At 33.8% G+C, this 22,374-nt stretch overlaps 1 protein-coding gene and 1 long non-coding RNA gene across 2 annotated transcripts in view; both read right to left on the reverse strand.

The window, feature by feature from the left end:
- LOC135133745 (choline-phosphate cytidylyltransferase B-like) overlaps nt 1-21,925 on the reverse strand; it is a 30,906-nt gene extending 8,981 nt beyond the window's left edge. Inside the window, exons 1-2 of the mRNA XM_064062237.1 lie at nt 21,551-21,925; nt 21,314-21,423 (exon numbers count right to left, since the gene is read on the reverse strand). Coding sequence (XP_063918307.1) covers nt 21,314-21,423; nt 21,551-21,557 — 117 coding nt within the window. The 5' untranslated portion in view covers nt 21,558-21,925. The remainder of the gene's footprint in view (nt 1-21,313; nt 21,424-21,550) is intronic.
- Nucleotides 3-21,300, reverse strand: LOC135133746 (uncharacterized). The gene is made up of 3 exons (XR_010281204.1): nt 21,061-21,300; nt 20,867-21,010; nt 3-223 (listed from the first exon to the last, which is right to left on the reverse strand). It is a non-coding gene; the product is annotated as an uncharacterized LOC135133746 (long non-coding RNA).
- Nucleotides 21,926-22,374: the final 449 nt, after the last annotated feature.

Genomic DNA, 22,374 nt, shown 5'->3' on the forward strand with positions numbered 1-22,374 from the left:
AATTATAAATAAGACGGTGCAGTGATGGTACTTGAGCAAACAGGGGTCAGACACACTACTAGAACTAGGGGAGGAAGGTCTTGTGCTAACTAGAAGGAAGTGAAGCGAGTGTCTACGATATACTTACGTCGGTGGTTATTATCAAAACACTGTTTTATTTAAGGAGAACAAACTCAACTTTCCCCAAATTTGAATTTTTAATAACACTGGACGCAGCTCGGACCTAGGAAAAAAAGTGTTATAGAAGTGCCGCCAATTCGGCCATTACCATACGACCCGGGTCAGCTATTCAGATAACTTTTATCACCTTATTTTTTACTACGTGAGTTGATAAAGTGGCATGATCTTACTACGATCGTACGAGGGCATCAGCTGATTCGATAATTATTTTATATTTTTAGAAATCCTATTGTTACGTGAACTGTGTTACTAGCGGTACACCTGCACAAAATCAGGTCTGTATGTCTTAATTAAAACTGGCGCTTTCTTCGGAATTATTTTAGAAACTACGTTTTATGCTCTCTGGTTTTAGGATTGTGGAATTGTTCGTTCCGTGTGATTGCAGGAGGTTCAGAAATAGTTTAATTACGCTGTGGGGGTGTTTCCTGGATGCGTAATCTTCTTTTAGAAGCGATTCGTATAATCTAAAACCCGGTAATTGCCGCTACTTTCTAAAATTCGCAATTACGGTGAATGATATTGGGCTTCGCTAATCGATTTTACCGTTCGATGGTCGCAGGCAACACAAAGGACTCTCCAGGGGACGTTGATCGAATCGAAGATTTCGCAGTTGTTGCTTTGAACTTTTCAAATGTCACTGGCAAAATGGGGCAACGCTTTCCTCGAATGGAAAAATTCGAACAATAGAAACAGGGGTCTCGTTGTGCAACTAACGTTAATTAGTTCTGTTTCCGGTTACGTGTGTTTGCTGATTGGTGATTTTTCGAGATAAACTACAACGTGGAAAAATACGAAAAAATCGAAAGCAAATCACGTTCATATAATTTTTGTGGTCTTCGTTGTCAGCAAACGTCGGTTTCACACTTCACGCGAAATCCACTTGAATTATTCTAAAAATCGTAGATCTATGTATTATGTTTGACATAAAACAATATCCATTGTTAGACTGCTAAATGATTCTATAATTTTTTGCCCTACTAAGCTACAATGAAGTCTTGTCTGCGACCTACTTACATAAAATTGTGAAAAATATTTGCAGTTATAGAATTTCTAGTCCAAAAATTCCAGAATTGTGCGTTGATTTTTAATATTATTTTAGTTAAGATTGAAGTTTTTAAATAAAAAAGATATTAGAAAATGTTCTGTTCTTTCTTTTTATTATTATTTTTTTTTTCATATCCTACTTTAGTGAATTTTGGCGAATTTTTGAAAAATAAATACTCCAATGTGTAGGAAATGCGATTTATTTTCCCATAATAAAATTATCACTATATTAACTAGTGGTTTCCAGTCAGGATAACGATTCAAGTAATTTTTTTGTCCAATTTTGACGTTTATTCGCCAAAATACCGAAAATACATAAAAATTGTTCACGCGTTTCGCCAACCACATTGGCACTATGTGGTCAAAAGTACACTGTCAGTCTAGATAATCCTAATGCGGTCGGTGAAACGCGTCGACAATTTTTTGGTGTTTTCAGGGGAATACACGTTATAGCATTATCGAGTGTTCAAAAAGGGTTCCAATTGTGATGGATTTTGGAAAAACAAAATGTCCAATTCAATGTCGAACTAATTGATTAATGACGGTTTTTGATCGTAAAAAATTTTGTCGAATTGTGATGAATTTTAAAAATAATCAAGTGTCTAAATTGTGGAAGTCCCATTTGACTTTATAAACTGAAATTATCCCACTAATCGATTGGTAATGGTTTTCGGTCGCGACAACAGACCAGAATCGAGTTTTATGGAATTTTGACGAATTTTGGAAAAATAATCCAACCAAACTACGCAAGTACAGTGCGCTTTTTTACGCCTAAGTTATTGCTCTTGTCGATTAATCGCGGTTTTTGGTCGCGACAACACTCCAGATTCGAGTTTTAGTAAAATTTGACGAATTTTTGAAAAATAAACAGTCCAAATGTGACAATATGGCATATTTCCCCTACTGAAATTATCACACTAATCAGTTAGTGAAGGTTTTAGGTCAGGACAACGATTCACGGTTAAGTTTAATCCAATTCTGAAGTTTTTCTCCAAAATCACCAAAACACAAAAAAACTGTGGTTGGCGAAACAAAAAAAAATCCAATTCTGACGAAGTTTGGAAAAGCAAAATGTCCAATTCGCTCAAATTCAGTGCATTTTTTTCAAAATTGTTAAAATGGTGAATTAATGACTATTTCTGACATAAAAACTCCCGGTTCAAAGTTTGTAGAATTATGACAAATTTAAAAAAAATCAAGTGTCCGAATTGTGGAAGTGCGATTTATCTTTATAGACTGAAATGATCCCAATAATCTTATTGGTAATAGTTTTCGGTCGCGACAATAGACCAAAATCGCGTTTTATCGAATTTTGGAAAAATAAAACATCCAAACTACGCAAGTACAGTGTACTTTTTTGTATCTAAGTTATTCCGGAAGTCGAGTGGTCACGGTTTTTGGTGGCGACAACACTCCAGATTCTAGTTTTAGTAAATTTTGACGAATTTTTGAAAAATAGACGGTCCAAATGTGATAATATGGCCTATTTTCCTCTAATGAAATTATCACACAACCAGTTGGTGATGGCATCAGACCATGACAACGATGCAGGGTCAACTTTAATTCAATTTTGACGTTCATTCTCCAAAATCTCCAAAACACAAAAAAAAAAACTGTGCTTAGCGAAACAAAAAAGATTCCAATATTGACGAATTTTGAAAAAGCATAATGTCAAATTCGCCAAAATTCATTGCACTTATTTGATAATTGTCAAACTAGTCAATTAATGACGATTTCTGGTCGTAAAAACTCCCGGCTCCAGATTCAAATTTTCTAAATTTTGACGAAGTTTTGAAAAATAAATAGTCCAAATGTGGGAATACGGCCTATTTTCCCTTACTAAAATTATCACACGAAGTTGGTGACGGTCTCAGGTCGTGACAACGATTTAGGGTCAAGTTTAATCCAATTCTAATTCTCCAAAACCCCCAAAACACAAAAATTGTGGTTACCGAAACAAAAAGATTCCAATTTTGACGAATTTTGAAAAAGCAAAATGTCCAATTCCCCAAAATTCAATGCACGTATTCATAATTGTCAAACTAGTCAATTAATGACGGTTTCTGGTCGTAAAAACTCCCGGCTCCAGGTTCAAATTTTTTAAATTTTGACAAATTTTTTAAAAATAAACAGTCCAAATGTGGTAATACGGCCTATTTTCCCGTACTAAAATTATCACACTAACAATTGATTCAGAGTCAAGTTTAATCCAATTCTCCAAAACCCCCAAAACACAAAAAACTGTGGTTGGCGAAACAAAAAAGATTCAAATTTTGATGAATTTTGTAAAAACAAAATGTCCAATTCAATGCATTTTTTCCAAAATTGTCGAATTAATTGATTAATGACGGGTTTTGATCGTAAAAAAATTTGTCGAATTGTGATAAATTTTGATAATAATCAAGTGTCTAAATTGTGACTAAATTGACTTTATAGACTGAAATTATTTCGCGACAATAGACAATAGACCAGAATCGAGTTTTATGGAATTTTGACGAATTTTGGAAAAATAAGACAACCAAACTACGCAAGTACAGTGCACTTGTTTACACCTAAGTTATTTCTCTAGTCGATTAATCGCCGTTTTTGGTCGCGACAACACTCCAGATTCGAGTTTTAGTAAATTTTGACGAATTTTTGAAAAATAAGCAACCCAAATGAGAAAATGTGATTTATTTTCCCGTACTAAAATTATCAGCTGGTGATGGTTTCAGGTCACGACAACGCTTCAGAGTCAAGTTTAATCCAATTGTGACGTTTATTCTCCAAAACACGGAAAACACAAAAAAAACTGTCGACGCGTTTCGCCACTCATGTTGACATTATCTAGAGAAAACTAACTATCAGTTTTGATAATGACAACGTGGTTCAGGAAACAAAAAAGCTTTCAATTTTGACGAATTTTGGAAAAACAAAATATCAAATTCAATGTATTTTCTGCCACAGTAGTCGAACTAGTTGATTAATGATTATTTTTGTTCGTAAAAGAAATGATCGAATTGTGACGAATTTTCAAAACATCAAGTGTCTAAATTGTGGAAGTCCGATTTATCTTTATAGACTGAAGTTATGCCACTAATCGATTGGTAATGGTTTTCGGTCGCGACAACAAACCAGTATCGAGTTTTATAGAATTTTGAAAAAATAAGACATCCAAACTACGCATTTTTACTTCCCGAGCGTAAGCAAAGGAAGTATTGTAATCGAGTCCGTCGGCCGACTCTCTACTTTTACGTTTTCTCGATCTTTCATGACCCCTAGAAGACGAAGAAATAGGTCTCCCATTTCCGTCTGTCTGTCCGTCTGTCCGTCTGTCCGTCTGTCCGTCCGTCTGTCCGTCTGTCCGTCTGTTGTCACGGATTTTTATTAGACAGATAATCTCCGAAAGTACTCGACCGATTGTTGTGAAATTTTGTACTTATATTAAGAATATCATGTAGATGGTAAAACGCTAACCAAAATTTGTCGAATCATCCCCACCACTAAAGCGATGACGTCACTTCAAAATTGTACATAGTAAATGGGTTTTCAATTGTATAAAATAACATAGTCCTACACATGTAGTTTACAACTCTGAATCGACTTTTCACCCGAAACGTCCAGATTTTTGGAAAAAAAATCAAAATTATAAAACAACATTTTGAAATTTAATTTTTAATCTGCTAACCAGAATGCTTTGAAATGTTGCAGATGTTTTAAGGCTATAAAGAGCATCATAAATCTTTAGTCAAAAAATATTTGCTTATCCCCTCCAAAAACTTGATGACGTCAGCTCAAAAGTTTGTGGAATAAATCATATCTAAAATGTACAAAATATGATGAGTCTGTACTTGTGAACTATCACTCCATTAATATTTTTTGGATTTGCATATACAGGGTGACTCAAAAAAATTAATGAATGCGTAAATATATTTTATTGATTTAATCAGGAACTACAAAACCGAATGCTCTGGAATCTTGCAGATGTTTTAAGGTCATAAAGAGCATAATAAATGTTTAGTCAAAATATATTTGCTTATCCCCTCCAAAAACTTGATGACGTCAGCTCGAAAGTTTGCCGAATAAATCATATCTAAAATGTACAAAAAATGATGAGCCTGTACTTGTCATTTATCACTCCATTCATATTTTTTGGATTTGCATATACAGAGTGACTCAAAAAAATTAATGAATGCGTAAATTTATTTTATTGATTTAATCAGGAACTACAAAACCGAATGCTTTGAAATCTTGCAGATGTTTTAAGGTTATAAAGAGCATAATAAATTTTTAGTCAAAATATATTTGGTTATCTTCTACAAAAAACTGATGACGTCAGCTCAAAAGTTTTCCGAATAAATCGTATCTAAAATGTACAAAATATGATGAGTCTGTACTTGTGATTTATCATTCCATTCATATTTTTGGATTTGCATATGCAGGGTGACTCAAAAAAATTAATGAAGGCGTGAATTTATTTTATCGATTTAATCAGGAATTACAAAACCGAATGCTTTGAAATCTTGGGAATATTTTAAAGTTATTATAAGCATGGTAAACTTTTGTTCAAAATGTATTTGTTCATCCCTCCTAAAAAAATTGATGACGTCACCCTTAAATTTTGCTGAATAAATCCTATCTAAAATGCAAAAAATATGATGAGTTTGTACTTGTGATTTATCATTCCATTCATATTTTTTAGATTTTCTTAAGAGGTGGTTCAAAAAAATTAATGAAGTCAATTTATTTTATTGATTAAATTAAAGGCAACACTTATTATTAGTATTACACCCCAACCAACCCAATTTGGTAGACACAAAATTTGTTAAATGAAAAACTCGGTTGAAACATAAGGGTAGCACGCTTATTTACATCGACTTTAACATTACAGACCTGCATTTGTTTTATGCGTTCACTTGATTCCGCGAATGTGAAATAGACATGTTTATAATCAACCAATTGTGAATTTCACCGTCAAGAATTAAAATAAAACCCAATGTTTTATATAATAAGCGGAAGTCGAAGCAATAAAACCGACGGTCGTTTTGTTTACAGTTTCTGTGTTTGGCTCTCACGTATGCTGTTACGCCTGTCATCTTAAATTAACAATGTTTATACATACACGATTTTCAGTTGCCTCTGATACGTAGGTATACGTGAGTAAATTGTTTCGTTATTTTATTGATTATTACAAATCAATATTCAAACGACCCAATTCATTTTCCCGAAAATTTGAGAATATAATAATTTTATTCTTAGTATTACACTACATCTATCCCAACTGATATACGTGTCCTTGCAAAAATGTTGATGACGTCATCGCAATTTTTTTTTAAATTCCCACTACAAAAATGTAATGACAAAAAAAACACAATAGGCATGCAGTCGTCAAGTTTCCGACAGCGAGGGAAGTACTGTCTAAACTCTTTAGACCAATTTTTTTACAGCTAAGTTATTGCGGAAGTCGAGTGGTCACGGTTTTTGGTGGCGACAACACTCCAGATTCGAGTTTTAGTAAATTTTGACGAATTTTTGAAAAATAGACAGTCCAAATGTGATAATATGGCCTATTTTCCCGTAGTGAAATTATCACACTAATCAGTTGGTGATGGCATCAGACCATGCCGACGATGCAGGGTCAAATTTAATTCAATTTTGACGTTCATTCTCCAAAACCCCCAAAACAAAAAAAAAAACTGTGGTTAGCGAAACAAAAAAGATTCCAATTTTGACGAATTTTGAAAAAGCATAATGTCCAATTCGCCAAAATTCAATGCACTTATTTCATAATTGTCAAACTAGTCAATTAATGACGATTTCTGGTCGTAAAAACTCCCGGCTCTAGATTCCCATTTTCTAAATTTTGTCGAAGTTTTGAAAAATAAATAGTCCAAATGTGGAAATACGACCTATTTTCCCGTACTAAAATTATCACACCAATAAGTTGGTGATGGTGTCAGGTCATGACAACGATTTAGGGTCAAGTTTAATCCAATTCTAATTCTCCAAAACCCCCAAAACACAAAAAAACTGTGGTTAGTGAAACAAAAATGATTCGAATTTTGACGAATTTGGAAAAAGCATCATGTCCAATTCGCTACAATTCAATGCACTTATTTCATAATTGCCAAACTAGTCAATTAATGACGGTTTCTGGTCGTAAAAACTCCCGGCTCCAGATTCAAATTTTCTAAATTTTGACGAATTTTTGAAAAATAAATAGTCCAAATGTGGTAATTTTCCCGTACTAAAATTATCACACTAATAAGTTGGTGATGGTATCAGGTCAGGACAACGATTCAGGGTTAAGTTTAATCCAATTCTGACCTTTATTCTCCAAAAACCCCAAAAAACAAAAAAACTGTGGTTGACGAAACAAAAAAGATTCCAATTTTGACGAATTTTGGAAAAGCAAAATGTCCAATTCGCACAAATTCAATGCATTTTTTCCACAATTGTCAATTTGGTGAATTAATGACTATTCCTGGCGTAAAAACTCCCGATTCAATTTTTTTTTTGTCGAATTATGACGAATTTTGAAAAAATCAAGTGTCTAATTGTGGAAGTCCGATTTATCTTCATAGATTGAAATCATCCCACTAAACTTATTGGTAATAGTTTTCGGTCGCGACAACAGACCAGAATCGAGTTTTACCGAATTTTGACCAAATTTGGCAAAATAAGACATTGAAACTACGCAAGTACAACGCACTTTTTTCGACCTAAGTTATTCCTGAAGTCGAGTGGTCATGGTTTTTGGTGGCGACAACACTCCAGATTCGAGTTTTAATAAATTTTGACGAATTTTTGAAAAACAAACATTCCAAATGTGATAATATCGCCTATTTTCCCGTAGTGAAATTGTCACACTATTCAGTTGGGGAAAGTTTCAGGTCACGACAACGATTTAGGGTCAAGTTCAACGTTTATTCTCCAAAACACAAAAAAAACTGTGGTTAGCGAAACAAAAAAGATTCCAATTTTGACGAATTTTGAAAGAGCATAATGTCCAATTCGCTAAAATTCAATGCACTTGTTTCATAATTGTCAAACTAGTCAATTAATGACGGTTTCTGGTCGTAAAAACTCCCGGCTCCAGATTCAAATTTTTTCAATTTTGACAAATTTTTGAAAAATAAATAGTCCAAATGTGGGAATACGGCCTATTTTCCCGTACTAAAATTATCACACTAATAAGTTGATGATGGTGTCAGGTCATGACAACGATTCAGGGCCAATTTTAATCCAATTTTGACGTTCATTCTCCAAAACACTCCAAACACAAAAACTGTGGTTGGCGAAACAAAAAAGATTCCAATTTTGACGAATTTTGGAAAAGCAAAACGTCCAATTCGCACAAATTCAATGTATTTTTTCCACAATTGTCAAACTGGTGAATTAATGACGATTTCTGGCGTAAAAACTCCCGATTCAAATATTTTTTGTCGAATTATGACGAATTTTGAAAAAATCAAGTGTCTAATTATGGAAGTCCGATTTATCTTCACAGATTGAAATCATCCCACTACATTACTGGTAATAGTTTTCGGTCGCGACAATAGACCAGAATCGAGTTTTACCGAATTTTGGCAAAATAAGACATTGAAACTACGCAAGTACAATGCACTTTTTTATACGTAAGTTATTCCTGAAGTCGAGTGATCACGGTTTTTCGTGGCGACAACGTTCCAGATTCGAGTTTTAGTAAATTTTGACGAATTTTTGAAAAATAAACAACCCAAATGTGAAAATGTGATTTATTTTCCCCTACTAAAATTATACCACTAATGAGCTGGTGATGGTTTCAGGTCACGACAACGATTCAGAGTCAAGTTTAATCCAATTTTAATGTTTATTCTCTAAAACACCGAAACCAAAAAGAACTGTCAACGCGTTTCGCTAATCATGTTAGCATTATCTAGAGAAAATTAAAATTAACACAAGTGTTGAAGTAGTCGATTGATAACCATTTTAGGTCGTAAAAAAAAATGTCGAATTGTGACGAATTTTGAAAAAAATCAAGTGCATAAATTGTGGAAGTCCGATTTATCCTTATGGATTGAAATCATTCCACTAATCTATTGGTAATATTTTTCGGTCGCGATAACACTCCAGATTCGAGTTTTAGTAAAATTTGACGAATTTTTGAAAAATAAACAGCCCAAATGTGACAACATGGCATATTTTCCCCTACTGAAATTATCACACTAATCAGTTAGTGAAGGTTTCAGGTCAGGTCAACGATTCACGGTTAAATTTAATCCAATTCTGACGTTTATTCTCCAAACCCCCAAAACACAAAAAAACTGTGATCGGCGAAACAAAAAAAAATCCAAGTTTGACGAACTTTGGAAAAGCAAAATGTCGAATTCGCCCAAATTCAATGCATTGTTTCCACAGTTGTCAAACTAGTCAATTAATGACGGTTTCTAGTCGTAAAAATTCCGGCTTCAAGTTTTGTCGAAATGTGACGAATTTTGAAAAAATCAACTATCTAAATTGTGGACGTCCGATTTATCTTTATAGACTGAAATTATCCCACTAATCTATTGGTGATACTTTTCGGTCGCGACAATACTCCAGATTCGAGTTTTAGTAAAATTTGCGAATTTTTGAAAAATAAACAGTCCAAATGTGACAATATGGCATATTTTCCCTACTGAAATTATCACACTAAACAGTTAGTGAAGGTTTCAGGTCCCGACAACGATTCAGGGTCAATTTTAATTTCAATTTTGACATTTATTCTGCAAATCCCCAAAACACAAAAAAAACTGTGGTTGGCGAAACAAAAAAAATTCCAATTTTGACGAACTTTCCAAAAGCAAAATGTCGAATTCGCCCAAATTCAATGCATTTTTTCCACAATTGTCAAACTAGTCAATTAATGACGGTTTCTGGTCGTAAAAATTCCGGCTTCAAGTTTTGTCGAAATGTGACGAATTTTGAAAAAATCAACTATCTAAATTGTGGACGTCCGATTTATCTTTATAAACTGAAATTATCCCACTAATCTATTGGTAATACTTTTCGGTCGCGACAACACTCCAGATTCGAGTTTTAGTAAAATTGACGAATTTTTGAAAAATAAACAGTCCAAATGTGACAACATGGCATATTTTCCCCTACTGAAATTATCACACTAATCAGTTAATGAAGGTTTCGGGTCAGGTCACCGATTCACGGTTAAGTTTAATCCAATTCTGACGTTTATTCTCCAAACCCCCAAAACACAAAAAAAATGGTTGACGAAACAAAAAAATTCCAATTTTGACGAACTTTGGAAAAGCAAAATGTCGAATTCGATCAAAATCCAATGCATTTTTTCCACAATTGTCAAACTAGTCAATTAATGACGGTTTCTGCTCGTAAACATTTCGGCTTCAAGTTTTTGTCGAAATGTGACGAATTTTGAAAAAATCAACTATCTAAATTGTGGACGTCCGATTTATCTTTATAAACTGAAATTATCCCACTAATCTATTGGTAATACTTTTCGGTCGTGACAACACTCCAGATTCGAGTTTTAGTAAAATTTGACGAATTTTTGAAAAATAAACAGTCGAAATGTGATAATATGGCCTATTTTCTCCTACTGAAATTATCACACTAATCAGTTAGTGAAGGTTTCGGGTCAAGTCAACGATTCGCGGTTAAGTTTAATCCAATTCTGACGTTTATTTTTCAAACTTCCAAAACACAAAAAAACTGTGGTTGGCGAAACAAAAAAAATTCCAATTTTGACAAATTTTGGAAAAGCAAAATGTCGAATTCGCCCAAATTCAATGCATTTTTCCACAATTGTCAAACTAGTCAATTAATGACGGTTTCTGGTCGTAAAAATTCCGGCTTCAAGTTTTGTCGAAATGTGCCGAATTTTGAAAAAATCAACTATCTAAATTGTGGATTTATCTTATAGACTGAAATTATCCCACTAATCTGTTGGTAATACTTTTCGGTCGCGACAACACTCCAGATTCGAGTTTTAGTAAAATTTGACGAATTTTTGAAAAATAAACAGTCCAAATGTGACAACATGGCATATTTTGCCCTACTGAAATTATCACACTAATCAGTTAGTGAAGGTTTTGGGTCAAGTCAACGATTCGCGGTTAACTTTAATCCAATTCTGACGTATATTCTTCAAACTTCCAAAACACAAAAAAACTGTGGTTGGCGAAACAACAAAAATTCCAATTTTGACGAACTTTGGAATAGCAAAATGTCGAATTCGCCCAAATTCAATGCATTTTTCCACAATTGTCAAACTAGTCAATTAATGACGGTTTCTGGTCGTAAAAATTCCGGCTTCAAGTTTTGTCGAAATGTGCCGAATTTTGAAAAAATCAACTATCTAAATTGTGGATTTATCTTAATAGACTGAAATTATCCCACTAATCTATTGGTAATACTTTTCGGTCGCGACAACACTCCAGATTCGAGTTTTAGTACAATTTGACGAATTTTTGAAAAATAAACAATCGAAATGTGACAACATGGCATATTTTCCCCTACTGAAATTATCACACTAATCAGTTAGTGAAAGTTTCAGGTCAGGTCAAGGATTCATGGTTAAGTTTAATCCAAGTTTGACGTTTATTCTCCAAACCCCCAAAACACAAAAAAACTGTGGTTGGCGAAACAAAAAAAATTTCAATTTTGACGAATTTTGGAAAAGCAAAATGTTCAATCCGCTTAAATTCAATGTATTTTCCCACAAATGTCAAACTAGCTGATTAAAATGTTTTCTGATCGTGAAAATTCCCAATTCAAATTTTGTCGAATTGTGACGAATTTTGAAAAAATAAATCGTCTAAATTTTGGAAGTCCGATTTGTTTTAACATACTCAAATTATCCAACTAATCGATTGGTGATGGTTTTCGGTAGCGACAACAGACTAGAATCGAGTTTATCGAATTTTGACGAATTCTGGGAAAATAAGACATCCAAACTACGCAAATACGGTGCACTTCTTTATACCTAAGTTATAGCTCTACCTGATTAATGACGGTTTTTGGTGGCGATAACACGCCAAATAAAAATTTTCTACATTTTGACGAATTTTTGAAAAATAAGTGGTTCAAATGTGGTAATATGGCCTATTTAGCCGTACTAAAATTATCACACTAACCAATTGGTGATGACGTCAGGTCATGACAACGATTTAGGATCAAGTTTAATTCAATTTTGACGTTCATTCTCCAAAACACCCAAAACACAAAAAACTGTAGTTGGCGAAACAAAAAAGATTCCAATTTTGACGAATTTTGGAAACGCAAAATGTTCAATCGGCTTAAATTCAACGCAATTTCCCACAAATGTCAAACTAGTCGATTAATAATGTTTTCTGATCGTAAAAATTCCAAATTCAAATTCTGTCGAATTGTGACGAATTTTGAAAAAATAAATCGTCTAAATTTGGAAGTCCGATTTGTTTTAATATACTGAAATTATCCTACTAATCGATTGGTGATGGTTTTCGGTAGCGACAACAGACCAGAATCGAGTTTTACCGAATTTTGGAAAATAAAATAGAAAATTAACGAAAACATGATGCACTTTTGCGCAATGAAATTGTTAGATCCATTGATTGCTAAGAGTTTTTGAACACCACAGTATTTTAAATTGGCGTTGTAGTGGATTTTGACGAATTTTGAAAAAATAAAGTATAAAATAAACTTATAGGAGCCTGTTTTTAAATTAATTTTTATTCACCTTTGTTAAATTCGTTTTTCTTTTTCAATTTTCAATTAATTAAAACTTTAAGAGTGTTTATAAAAGTAGTGTCGATGCCTGTAACTTAAAGTAAAAAGCTAATAATTTCGTAAAAATTTCGACTTTTTCCAAAAATCTGATAACAAAATTAACTTGAAACAATTTAAAAAGTTCTAAAATAAGCACACAAAACAAGAAAATTATTATCAAGTTCAACTGTTAACACCAAACCTCGAAATGTCAATAGTTTCACCATACCTAAGTATATCATAAATTTTCAAAAACTGCCTCGTCACATAACTACAATCTAAATAAAACCCAAATAAAATTTCTGTTATCACACCCCCTCATCTTAATCAACTAAATGAATATTTACACGACGATGTGGGTGAATTATGTAGGTGTAGTCACAGTGTAAAGAAAAACAAATTGACATTACACAACACAAAAGTTCCAACTTCGAGTGGAAAAATTCCCCAATTTGAATACAAAAAAGCTACTTTTTCCCGTTGAGGCCAAGTTCAAGAGTGACAGAACCTGCTTTCGCGTGGAAAACTTTGCCACCTTTTTTATAAAATAAGTCGCAGTGCAACCAAAAAACTGATTACCTTAAATAAAAAAACCAACCAATTTTTTAATCGCGGCGATTTCTACCAATGGTGTTTGAAGTTCCCCGTGACCTCCTTTCTCACCTCTGCAATGCCAGGACCTGTTTTGGCAACAATTTCTGTTGCACTTTGAAACAGGAAATACCGCATAAAATTTTGAAAAGGTTATTAGCGAGCGAACTGGCGGTCACTACATCCGATAGTAATAATAACAATTCTTTCATCGTTTTTATGGGAAAAACATGTAAACATTAATTAGGAGGGATCATAAAAAGCAACCTTGCAAATATCGGTTGATCGCTTAATCCAAGTGTCTATTACTTTCCGTTAATAGGTTAGTGATTCGTCTGACGTCACAAACGTACTAATTGTAGCAAAGAACAACAACCGGATGTCAACATATTAAACTAATAATGTAAATGCAATCGTGTCAAGTATTTTAACGCCGACGAGGCGCTTTGTACACAGACTTGTGTTAACGTCTGTTTAATTTAGCTAAATTGGTCGATAAGGAGCTTGTTCAATGAATTCGAAAATTAATCTGGTTTATGCTGGAGTTACCGACTTGTTGATAATTATTTTTAACAAAACAAAATTCTCTTACGTCGATGGAACACAATCCAATTCTATTTTTAGCGACGCGAATTCAAGAATACGATCACCTCTTTTCGGGCTTTCCGTCCTAAGACGCGTTCGTTACTTAACATTTACGTAACATTTTGTTGTTGTTTTTTATCTGCAACACACTTCATCTCAACGATGCATGATGCATCACACAAAAACATTTACTTTGTAATTATGAATCAATAAATGAAGAGACGGTGTTCGAGCACCAGTGACCCATAAACCGTCTTCCTAGAAGACGATATTTCAAGTAAACACAAACATCACACAAAATTATTATTTTTAAAGAATGATCAGTACCCTCATCACGCGAGCCAGATAATAATGTTGATGCACGCCTGAGTCACAACCACGAAGGATATTTGAGTCAGTTTTAAAATTGTGGAATAAAAAGCGATTTCCTTAATAAAATGCAAAATATGCGAAAAGTGGAGGTGAAAGAACTATGAATGTTAATTACGCAAAAATAGTAATTAATGCATTGTTTTAAAATCACTCAACATGTCTTAAAATTTACAGTAAATTGTGGCACCATAATTCTGATGATGTGAAGGTCGAAACACAATAAATAAGAATTTTTTAACCTTCACAGCATGTGCTAAAGATTAAATCATGAAAGTTGGTTTTGAAAAGTACTTTTACGTACTTAAATTTACAACAATAATTTTTGTTTCAAAAGTCCAGAATTTTTTAATGTCTCATGTTTGTCACACGAAAAGAGAATATCGCAATATCGCTCAACTCCTACTCAGTATAAAAAATTGCACATTGTACGACTTTTTAATGTTACGTAGTACACAAAAATAGGATCAGGAGTGTGAAGGTGATCAATGCAGCTCATCCATTTATTTTGTTGAAAACTAGAGCTTATTTTCTATCGGACCCCATATACTATTTTTAAGTAATGGTAAACAGTCACATAACTTTTTATTATCGGTACAAAACACCAGAATTTTAAACATTTCGCCAGTAGGTAACTTGTTCGTGCCAGAGTTTGTTATCGCTTATTGTTATTGTAAAAGCCTGGACTACATTATAATACAAAACACACGAAAATCGCGTTTTATTTGCATGAAATATATTTTGAACGTCAATGTCACACTGTTGACACATATCATTATGGTAACAATGAAAATACCCACAATTATTATTATGCACTTGTCGTTTTTGAGATAAGATTTTAAGAAGCGATAATGCCACACTTTGGACTTTCATTAATAATTACCCACACCTGCCACTGCTTTTGATTCGAACGATTATGTTGCAAAAACACACTCTCTTAATTTGGTTATTTTTGGTCTGGAATGCACTTTTCCATGCATGGAAGGAAACGGATTAACAATTGTTCTAAAAATGTGAGTTGATCAACAATTCAGCAAGGACACGTATGTGAATTTCGACACGTGCAGTATAATGCTAATAATAAAACAATGTCGTGTACCGGTCTTGATTTGATCAATAAAGAAATATTGACATATTGAAGGTAGCTACAAAATTTCGATTTTTTCGGGAAAAATTTCAAGGCGGATTCATAAACCACAAGTAGTACGTTATTTGGTAAAATTTAAATCCTATTTGCTATGAAATGACGACGAAACGGGAAACCAGTGAAGTGTCAAAAAAACATGAAAGTAGCCAGGCACCCGATGGACCCTAACCGTTTTCGAAAACTGAAAGTTGAAAATTTCGTTGCCTGAGCTTTTAAATTTAAGAAAAAATCTAATCTGGACCTAATTTTCAAAAGTAAAAAAACTTGACGATTGTACTTGAACTATTTTAAAATCTATGGTAACCTGAAAAAGTCAAGAAAGAAAAAACTGCATAATTTCAACAAATTTTTGTAATTAACTGAGATTTTTGAAAAATTCGGTTTTTTTAATGTATCTAAAATTTGCATTTTTTATTTTATCAATTCTAGAAAAATTGTTGGAAGTTTTGAAATAATGCACCCCAAAAATAACTTTAGAAGTACTTGCTACGATAAGACTGATTTGGCAAATGACATACCTTCTAAGAAAATAGAGGGTGGGTGGGCGGGGCTAGTATTTGATAAGATAAGACTGTTTTTAGCACTTTTGACATTTTCTGGTAGATTTCGATATCTAGAAAGCATTTTGGGCTTTCTTTTTTCGGAAATTCCTACCGTTTTTCCAAAATCGCTAATTGAAATACAGTAATTTTTGACAGTTTCGTTAAAATTAACAAGAAAATGTCTTTAGATGACATTCGAAAACTTCTCAAAAACGTCAAAAAATTCATATAGGACGATATAGTAAAACTGATTATTTAGAAAAGTTGTCTACAAATCCTGAAAAATTCTGGGAAATACATTTCCACAAGCCAATTCGAAAAGCATAACGTGTGGATGGACCCTGATCAAGATTTAAAAAAAATTGGTTTGAAAAAGTTTTTTTAATCTCAAAAATTATCATTTTTTATTTATACTTTCCGAGAAAATTGTAGGAATTTTTGAAAAAATGAACCCGAAAATAAGTTACAAATCGAAATTAACACGAAAATATCTTTATCTAATTTTCAATGAGAGCTCAAAAAAATGTAAAAAAAAAATCATACGGAAAGATACAGAAAAATCGATCAATTTTTAAACTTGTCTAAAAATACTTTGTTTTGGGAAATACATTTCCACAAACTGATTCGGAAAACACGTGTTGATGGTATTTCAAACGAACTAAAAAATGTCTATTTTTTTCAAAAACTCGTTTTGAAAAGTTCTGAATTCTGTACATCTTACAAAGAGTCTATTATTATTAAAAATTTCGAAAACTGAAAGTTCAAAATTTCGTTAAGTTTAAGAAAAAATCTAATCTGGACCGAATTTTCAAAAGTAAAAAAAAACTTGACGGTTGTCTTAAACGATTTTAAAATCTATGATAACTGAAAAAGTCCAGAAAGAAAAACAATGCATAATTTCTACAAATTTTTGTTATTAACTGAGATTTTTGAAAATTCGTTTTTTAGTGTACCAAAAAATTGGCATTTTTTATTTTATCAATTCTAGAAAAATGGTTGGAATTTTTGAAGATTTGAAAAAAAAAAAAGGTTTGAAAATGTCTTTTTTAATCTCAAAAATTACCATTTTTATTTACACTTTCTGAGAAAATTGTTGGAATTTTTGAAAAAATGAACCCAAAAATAACTTACAAATCGAAATTAACAAGAAAATATCTTTACATAATTTTCGATGAGGTCTCAAAAATATCTAATTCTACAAATTTTCGGTCTTAACTGATAAAAATTAAAAACAGACACAGAAAAAGCAACATTTTTTGGGTGCCAAATGTTGTGAAATTCTTTTAAAATTTTGCTTCAAGAGTTTTTTCACAAAAATCATACGGTATTATTAGTACAGTGTAAAGTCACGAATATGTTATTTAAAAAAACAATGCTACTGATGAGATATCGTTGCGTTGCCTCAAATGTAAACGTTTTAACTAACTAACTACTACTAGAAAATAAAGCTTCTAATTGGGATTTCAAAGTCATTTATTGTTTGCATTGACTTAAATAGTACGATGTTGTGTGTTTGTTTCTTATGATTTAACCTCTGTTTCTAAAAAGGATAGTTACACTTGATTTTTTTTAAGTATACTTAATATCGCTGGTTTTCTTAAAGTAGTTCTGTAGAAAATTTAAAAGTTTAAAAGAAAGAAGTTAAAAAAAGCTAATTTTGAATTACAATGTTTTGAAGAAAGAAAACTCTGGAAAATTAAAATTCCTGATTTCCAGATAGCCCAGTCCGCTTCTGCCCGTGATGTTTTTGAAGTAATTTGAAAGTCTCGAGAACCCCTTGTGGCTTGTTTTTGAAGTAGATTGCAACAATCTCGGGGACCTTTTGTGCTTGGTTTTTGAAGTAGTTTTTAGAATCTCGGGGACCCCTATTGTTTTGTTTTTGAAGTAATTTGAAAAAAATCTAGGGAACTTCTTGTGTTTGGTTTTTGAAGTAGTTTGAAAAAATCTTAGGGACCTCTTGTGTTTGAAAGAATCTTGGGGACCCCCTTTATTTTGTTTTTGAAATTGTTTGAAAGAATTTCGGGGACTTTTTATGATTGGTTTGTGAAGTATTTTTAAAGAACCTCGGGGACCCCTTTTAGCTTTATTTTTGAAGTTGTTTGAAAGAATCTCGGGGACCATTTTTGTTTTGTTTTTGAAGTGGTTCGAAAGGATTTCGGGGACCGCTTTTGTTTTGTTTCTGAAGTGCTTTGAAAGAATCTCGGGGAACTTTTGTGCTTGATTTTTTAAGTGGTTTTAAAAATCTCGGGGACCCCTTTTGCTTTGTTTTTAAAGTAGTTTGAAAGAATCTTGGGGACTCCGTTTGTTTGGTTTTTGAAGTAGTTTTAAAGAATATTGGGAACCACCTTTGTTTTATTTTTGAACTTGTTTGATAGAATCTCGAGGTTTTTTTACGATTGGTTTATGAAGTAGTTTTAAAGAATCTCGGGGACCCCTTTTTGTTTTATTTTTGAAGTAGTTTGAGAGAATCCCAGGGACCATTTTTGTTTTGTTTTTGAAGTGGTTCGAAAAAATCTCGAATACCTCTTGTGTCTGGTTTCTGAAGTAGTTTTAAAGAATCTCGGAGATTCTTTTTGTTTTGTTTTTGAAGTAGTTTTAAAGAATTTCGGAGACATTTTGTGTTTAGTTTTTGAAGTAGTTTTTAGAATCTCGGGGACCCCTTTTGTTTTGTTTTTGAAGTGGTTTGAAAAAATCTCGGGAACTTCTTGTGTTTGGTTTTTGAAGTAGTTTGAAAAAATCTCGGGAACCTCTTGTGTTTGGTTTTTGAAGTAGTTTGAAAGAATCTCGGGGGCCGTTTATGTTTTTTTTAAGTAGTTGGAAAGAATCTCGGGGATCCCTTTTGTTTTTGAAGTGGTTTGAAAGAATCTCGAGGAACTTTTGTGCTTGGTTTTTGAAGTAGTTTTAAGAATCTCGGGGACCCCATTTGTTTTGTTTTTGAAGTGGTTTGAAAGAATCTCGGGGACCGTTTTTGTTTTGTTTTTGAAGTAGTTTGAAAGAATCTCGGGAACCCCTTTTGTTTTGTTTATAAAGTGGGTTGAAAAAATCTCGGGGACCCCTTTTGTTTTGTTTTTGAAGTGGTTTGAAAGAATCTGGGGGACCTTTTGTGTTTGGTTTTTCAAGTAATTTTACGAATCTCGCCGACCCCTTTTGTTGTATTTTTGAAGTAGCTTGAAAGAATCTCGGGGGGCGCTTTTGTTTTGTCTTTGAATTAGTTTCAAAGAATCTCGGAGAACCCTTTTGTCTTTGAAGTGTTTTTTTTTTTTTTAAAGAATCTCGGGGACCTTTTGTGCTTGGTTTTTGAAGTAGTTTTAAGAGTCTCTGGGACTCCTTTTCTTTTGTTTTTGAAGTGGTTTGAAAGAATCTCCGGGACCTTTTGTGCTTGGTTTTTGAAGTAGTTTTAAGAATCTCGGGGACCCCTTTTGTTTTGTTTTTGAAGTGGTTTGAAAGAATCTCGGGGACCGTTTTTGTTTTGTTTTTGAAGTAGTTTGAAAGAATCTCGGGGACCTTTTGTGCTTGGTTTTTGAAGTAGTTTTAAGAATCTCGGGGACTCCTTTTGTTTTGTTTTTGAAGTGGTTTGAAAGAATCTCGGGACCTTTTGTGCTTGGTTTTTGAAGTAGTTTTAAGAATCTCGGGGACCTCTTTTGTTTTGTTTTTGAAGTATGTTGAAAGAATCTCAAGGACCTCTTGTATTTGGTTTTTGAAGTAGTTTTAAAAATCTCGGGGATCTTTTGTGCTTAGTTTTTGAAGTTCATAATTTCAAAAAAATCTCGGGGACCTTTTGTGCTGGGTTTTTGAAGTAGTTGGAAAGAATCTCGAAGACCCCTTGTATCTGGTTTTTGAAGTAATTTGAAAGAATCTCGGGGACAATTTTTGTTGTGTTTTTAAAGTAGTTTGACAGAATCTCGGAGAGCCCTTGTCTTGTTTTTGAGATAATAAAAAATAAAGACTGCATCTGTCAAGTTTTTGAAATGAGTTTTAAGTTTTCGAAATGCCGAATTTTAAAAATTTTTAAAATTTAGATTCGAACACCAGCGCTCTGGTGTACCACACGTGGAAAATTTCAAATTTCCAGATGACCGAATCCGCCCCTGACTTCATTTATGGTAGCTGGTCATAAATCAAATTATTCCAACACTTTTTGCAGTCAACTCGTTTAACTGAACCCACAAATGAGGTTTTATGTTGGTCATGCTTTGAACACCTGCCAAGTACTACACTATTTTGGGATCTTAGCATAAAACTGCAGCGTACTAAACCAAAAAAAGTACAGACGCACAAAATCGTCATCTTCGTGACCAAAATTTTCCATTTTTTTTTAAGAAAATGTAATATCCAAAAAATCAAAGTAATGCCAGTTCTAAAAAAAAAATTGTGCAAGTGCAGAACACAACAACACGTTCCGAATACCGCCACATAAAATTCACCACCATATCTGTGTGTAGGTCTGCAGTGTTCACCGACTGGAAATTAAATCGGCGATTGTTACGAGTTAATTCAATTTGAATTTGGATAGGTCATGGGCGTACATGAAATTTGTCCAACTCGCACACGCATCTGGAATGATCCTTTCTCTCCAGATGTACCGTTTTAAAAAATTAGACCTAAATTAAGCTCCACAAGGTTACAGCGAGATATAAAAAGATTTAAAACCTCTTAAAAAATCCGTGATTACCTAAATACTTACATAATGGTGTTATTATGATTGTATCTCAAATATGCGCATTCACCACACAATTCAAGCCTACTTCCTGAATTAGAATATTTGTTAGTCGGGCTGGTTATGTCATAAAAGCGTGTAGAATTTTCTGGACACTACTTTCCCCTAATACTGCAATTTGACGTAATTATTCGATATATCAAGGTCGGAATCGAATCTACCTATCCAATATCGCAAAGATAAGCCACTCCTCCGCTCAAAACAAGCAATGAACAAAACACAATTGCACGAGCCTCTCTACTTATTTGATTAGACTTTATCACTCCGTAGATTACATATGACTTAATCTAAAATCAAACACACGCTTCTCTAAAGCCAACGTAGCAATGCAACTCCCGGCAAGTATTTATAGTGTGGATAAAAGTGGCTCAGGGACCCCTGAGACCTAACCTTAAAAACGAAAAATGCACTTACGTTCGTCAAATTTTGCACATGGTTCGTGGACGTGACGTTGTCCTCCGACCGGCTTCTGGTCCTCTTCCTCGACATGATGGCCAGACTGGGGGCGACAGACTCATGTAAATCTGCAAGACATAACCTATATTTCGCAGCCCCGCCTATTCAACGCGACTAATGACAGGAAAATGAGTAATTAGCGGGACACTCGCGTGCCAGCAAGCAGGGGGCTCAAGGACACTGACTAAACCTTACCCAACATCGGACTGTGCACAACTTAAAAATAAGAAGAAAAGTGGTGAAAATCGGCGTAAATCGCTTGACACGTAGCGAAATTTGGCAAACGTCAAAATTAGTGGCAAAACAGCATCACTTCCAGGTCACTAGATGCAGACACAACGGTACTTTCCTCTGTCTGTCTGTTTCGCACGTTTATCGGTTTGCTTTCACACGTCTTCCGCCAGCACCGACACCGAATGAAGACAACTCCTCGGCTGAGTCTACTTATTTAAGTGCGAGCGGTTCGAGATTCCAACACCTCACTAAGCGGCGACTGATAACACGTCGACCACGTGTCTCGGTATAAATAAAATCGGACGATTTTTTTTTTTTTAGAAAAAGTGTTCGCGTTTCACTCCATTTCGCCGATTTGCGCCTTTTGATTTATCTATTTTTATTGATTTTTCAAATTCTGACGCGCCACGGGTCACGTGACGTGACGTAGAATCGTATGATCCGGTTCGGTATTCGATCCGGTGGGAACGGGCATTCAGTGGAAAATATGCATTGTATTGTTGTTGAGACTGTCGCAGTGTGGCGACAGCTTAATTAAAAGCGTTGCGTCACGCATTTTTTTCGTTTACGGTGTGTAAAGACCGTAAAATAATTGTAAACAATGCGGAGTTAGGCAACCAACTGTGCGTCGGTGCGCGCGGGCTGCCGCCATTGCTGAAAATCTGAAAAAGATTTTCCGCGTTTTTCGTTGCGAAAAAAGGCTTATCTGTGGGAAGTGTTGTAAGAAAGCAGCGATTGCATTTGACTATGATTTATTTAGTTATCTTATCTGCATTATTACTCGT

The sequence above is a fragment of the Zophobas morio genome, unplaced genomic scaffold (assembly GCF_036711695.1).
Source record: "Zophobas morio isolate AGI-343-1 ecotype UQ-CSIRO unplaced genomic scaffold, CSIRO_AGI_Zmor_V1 ptg000022l, whole genome shotgun sequence".
NCBI classification, from domain to species: Eukaryota; Metazoa; Arthropoda; class Insecta; order Coleoptera; family Tenebrionidae; genus Zophobas; species Zophobas morio.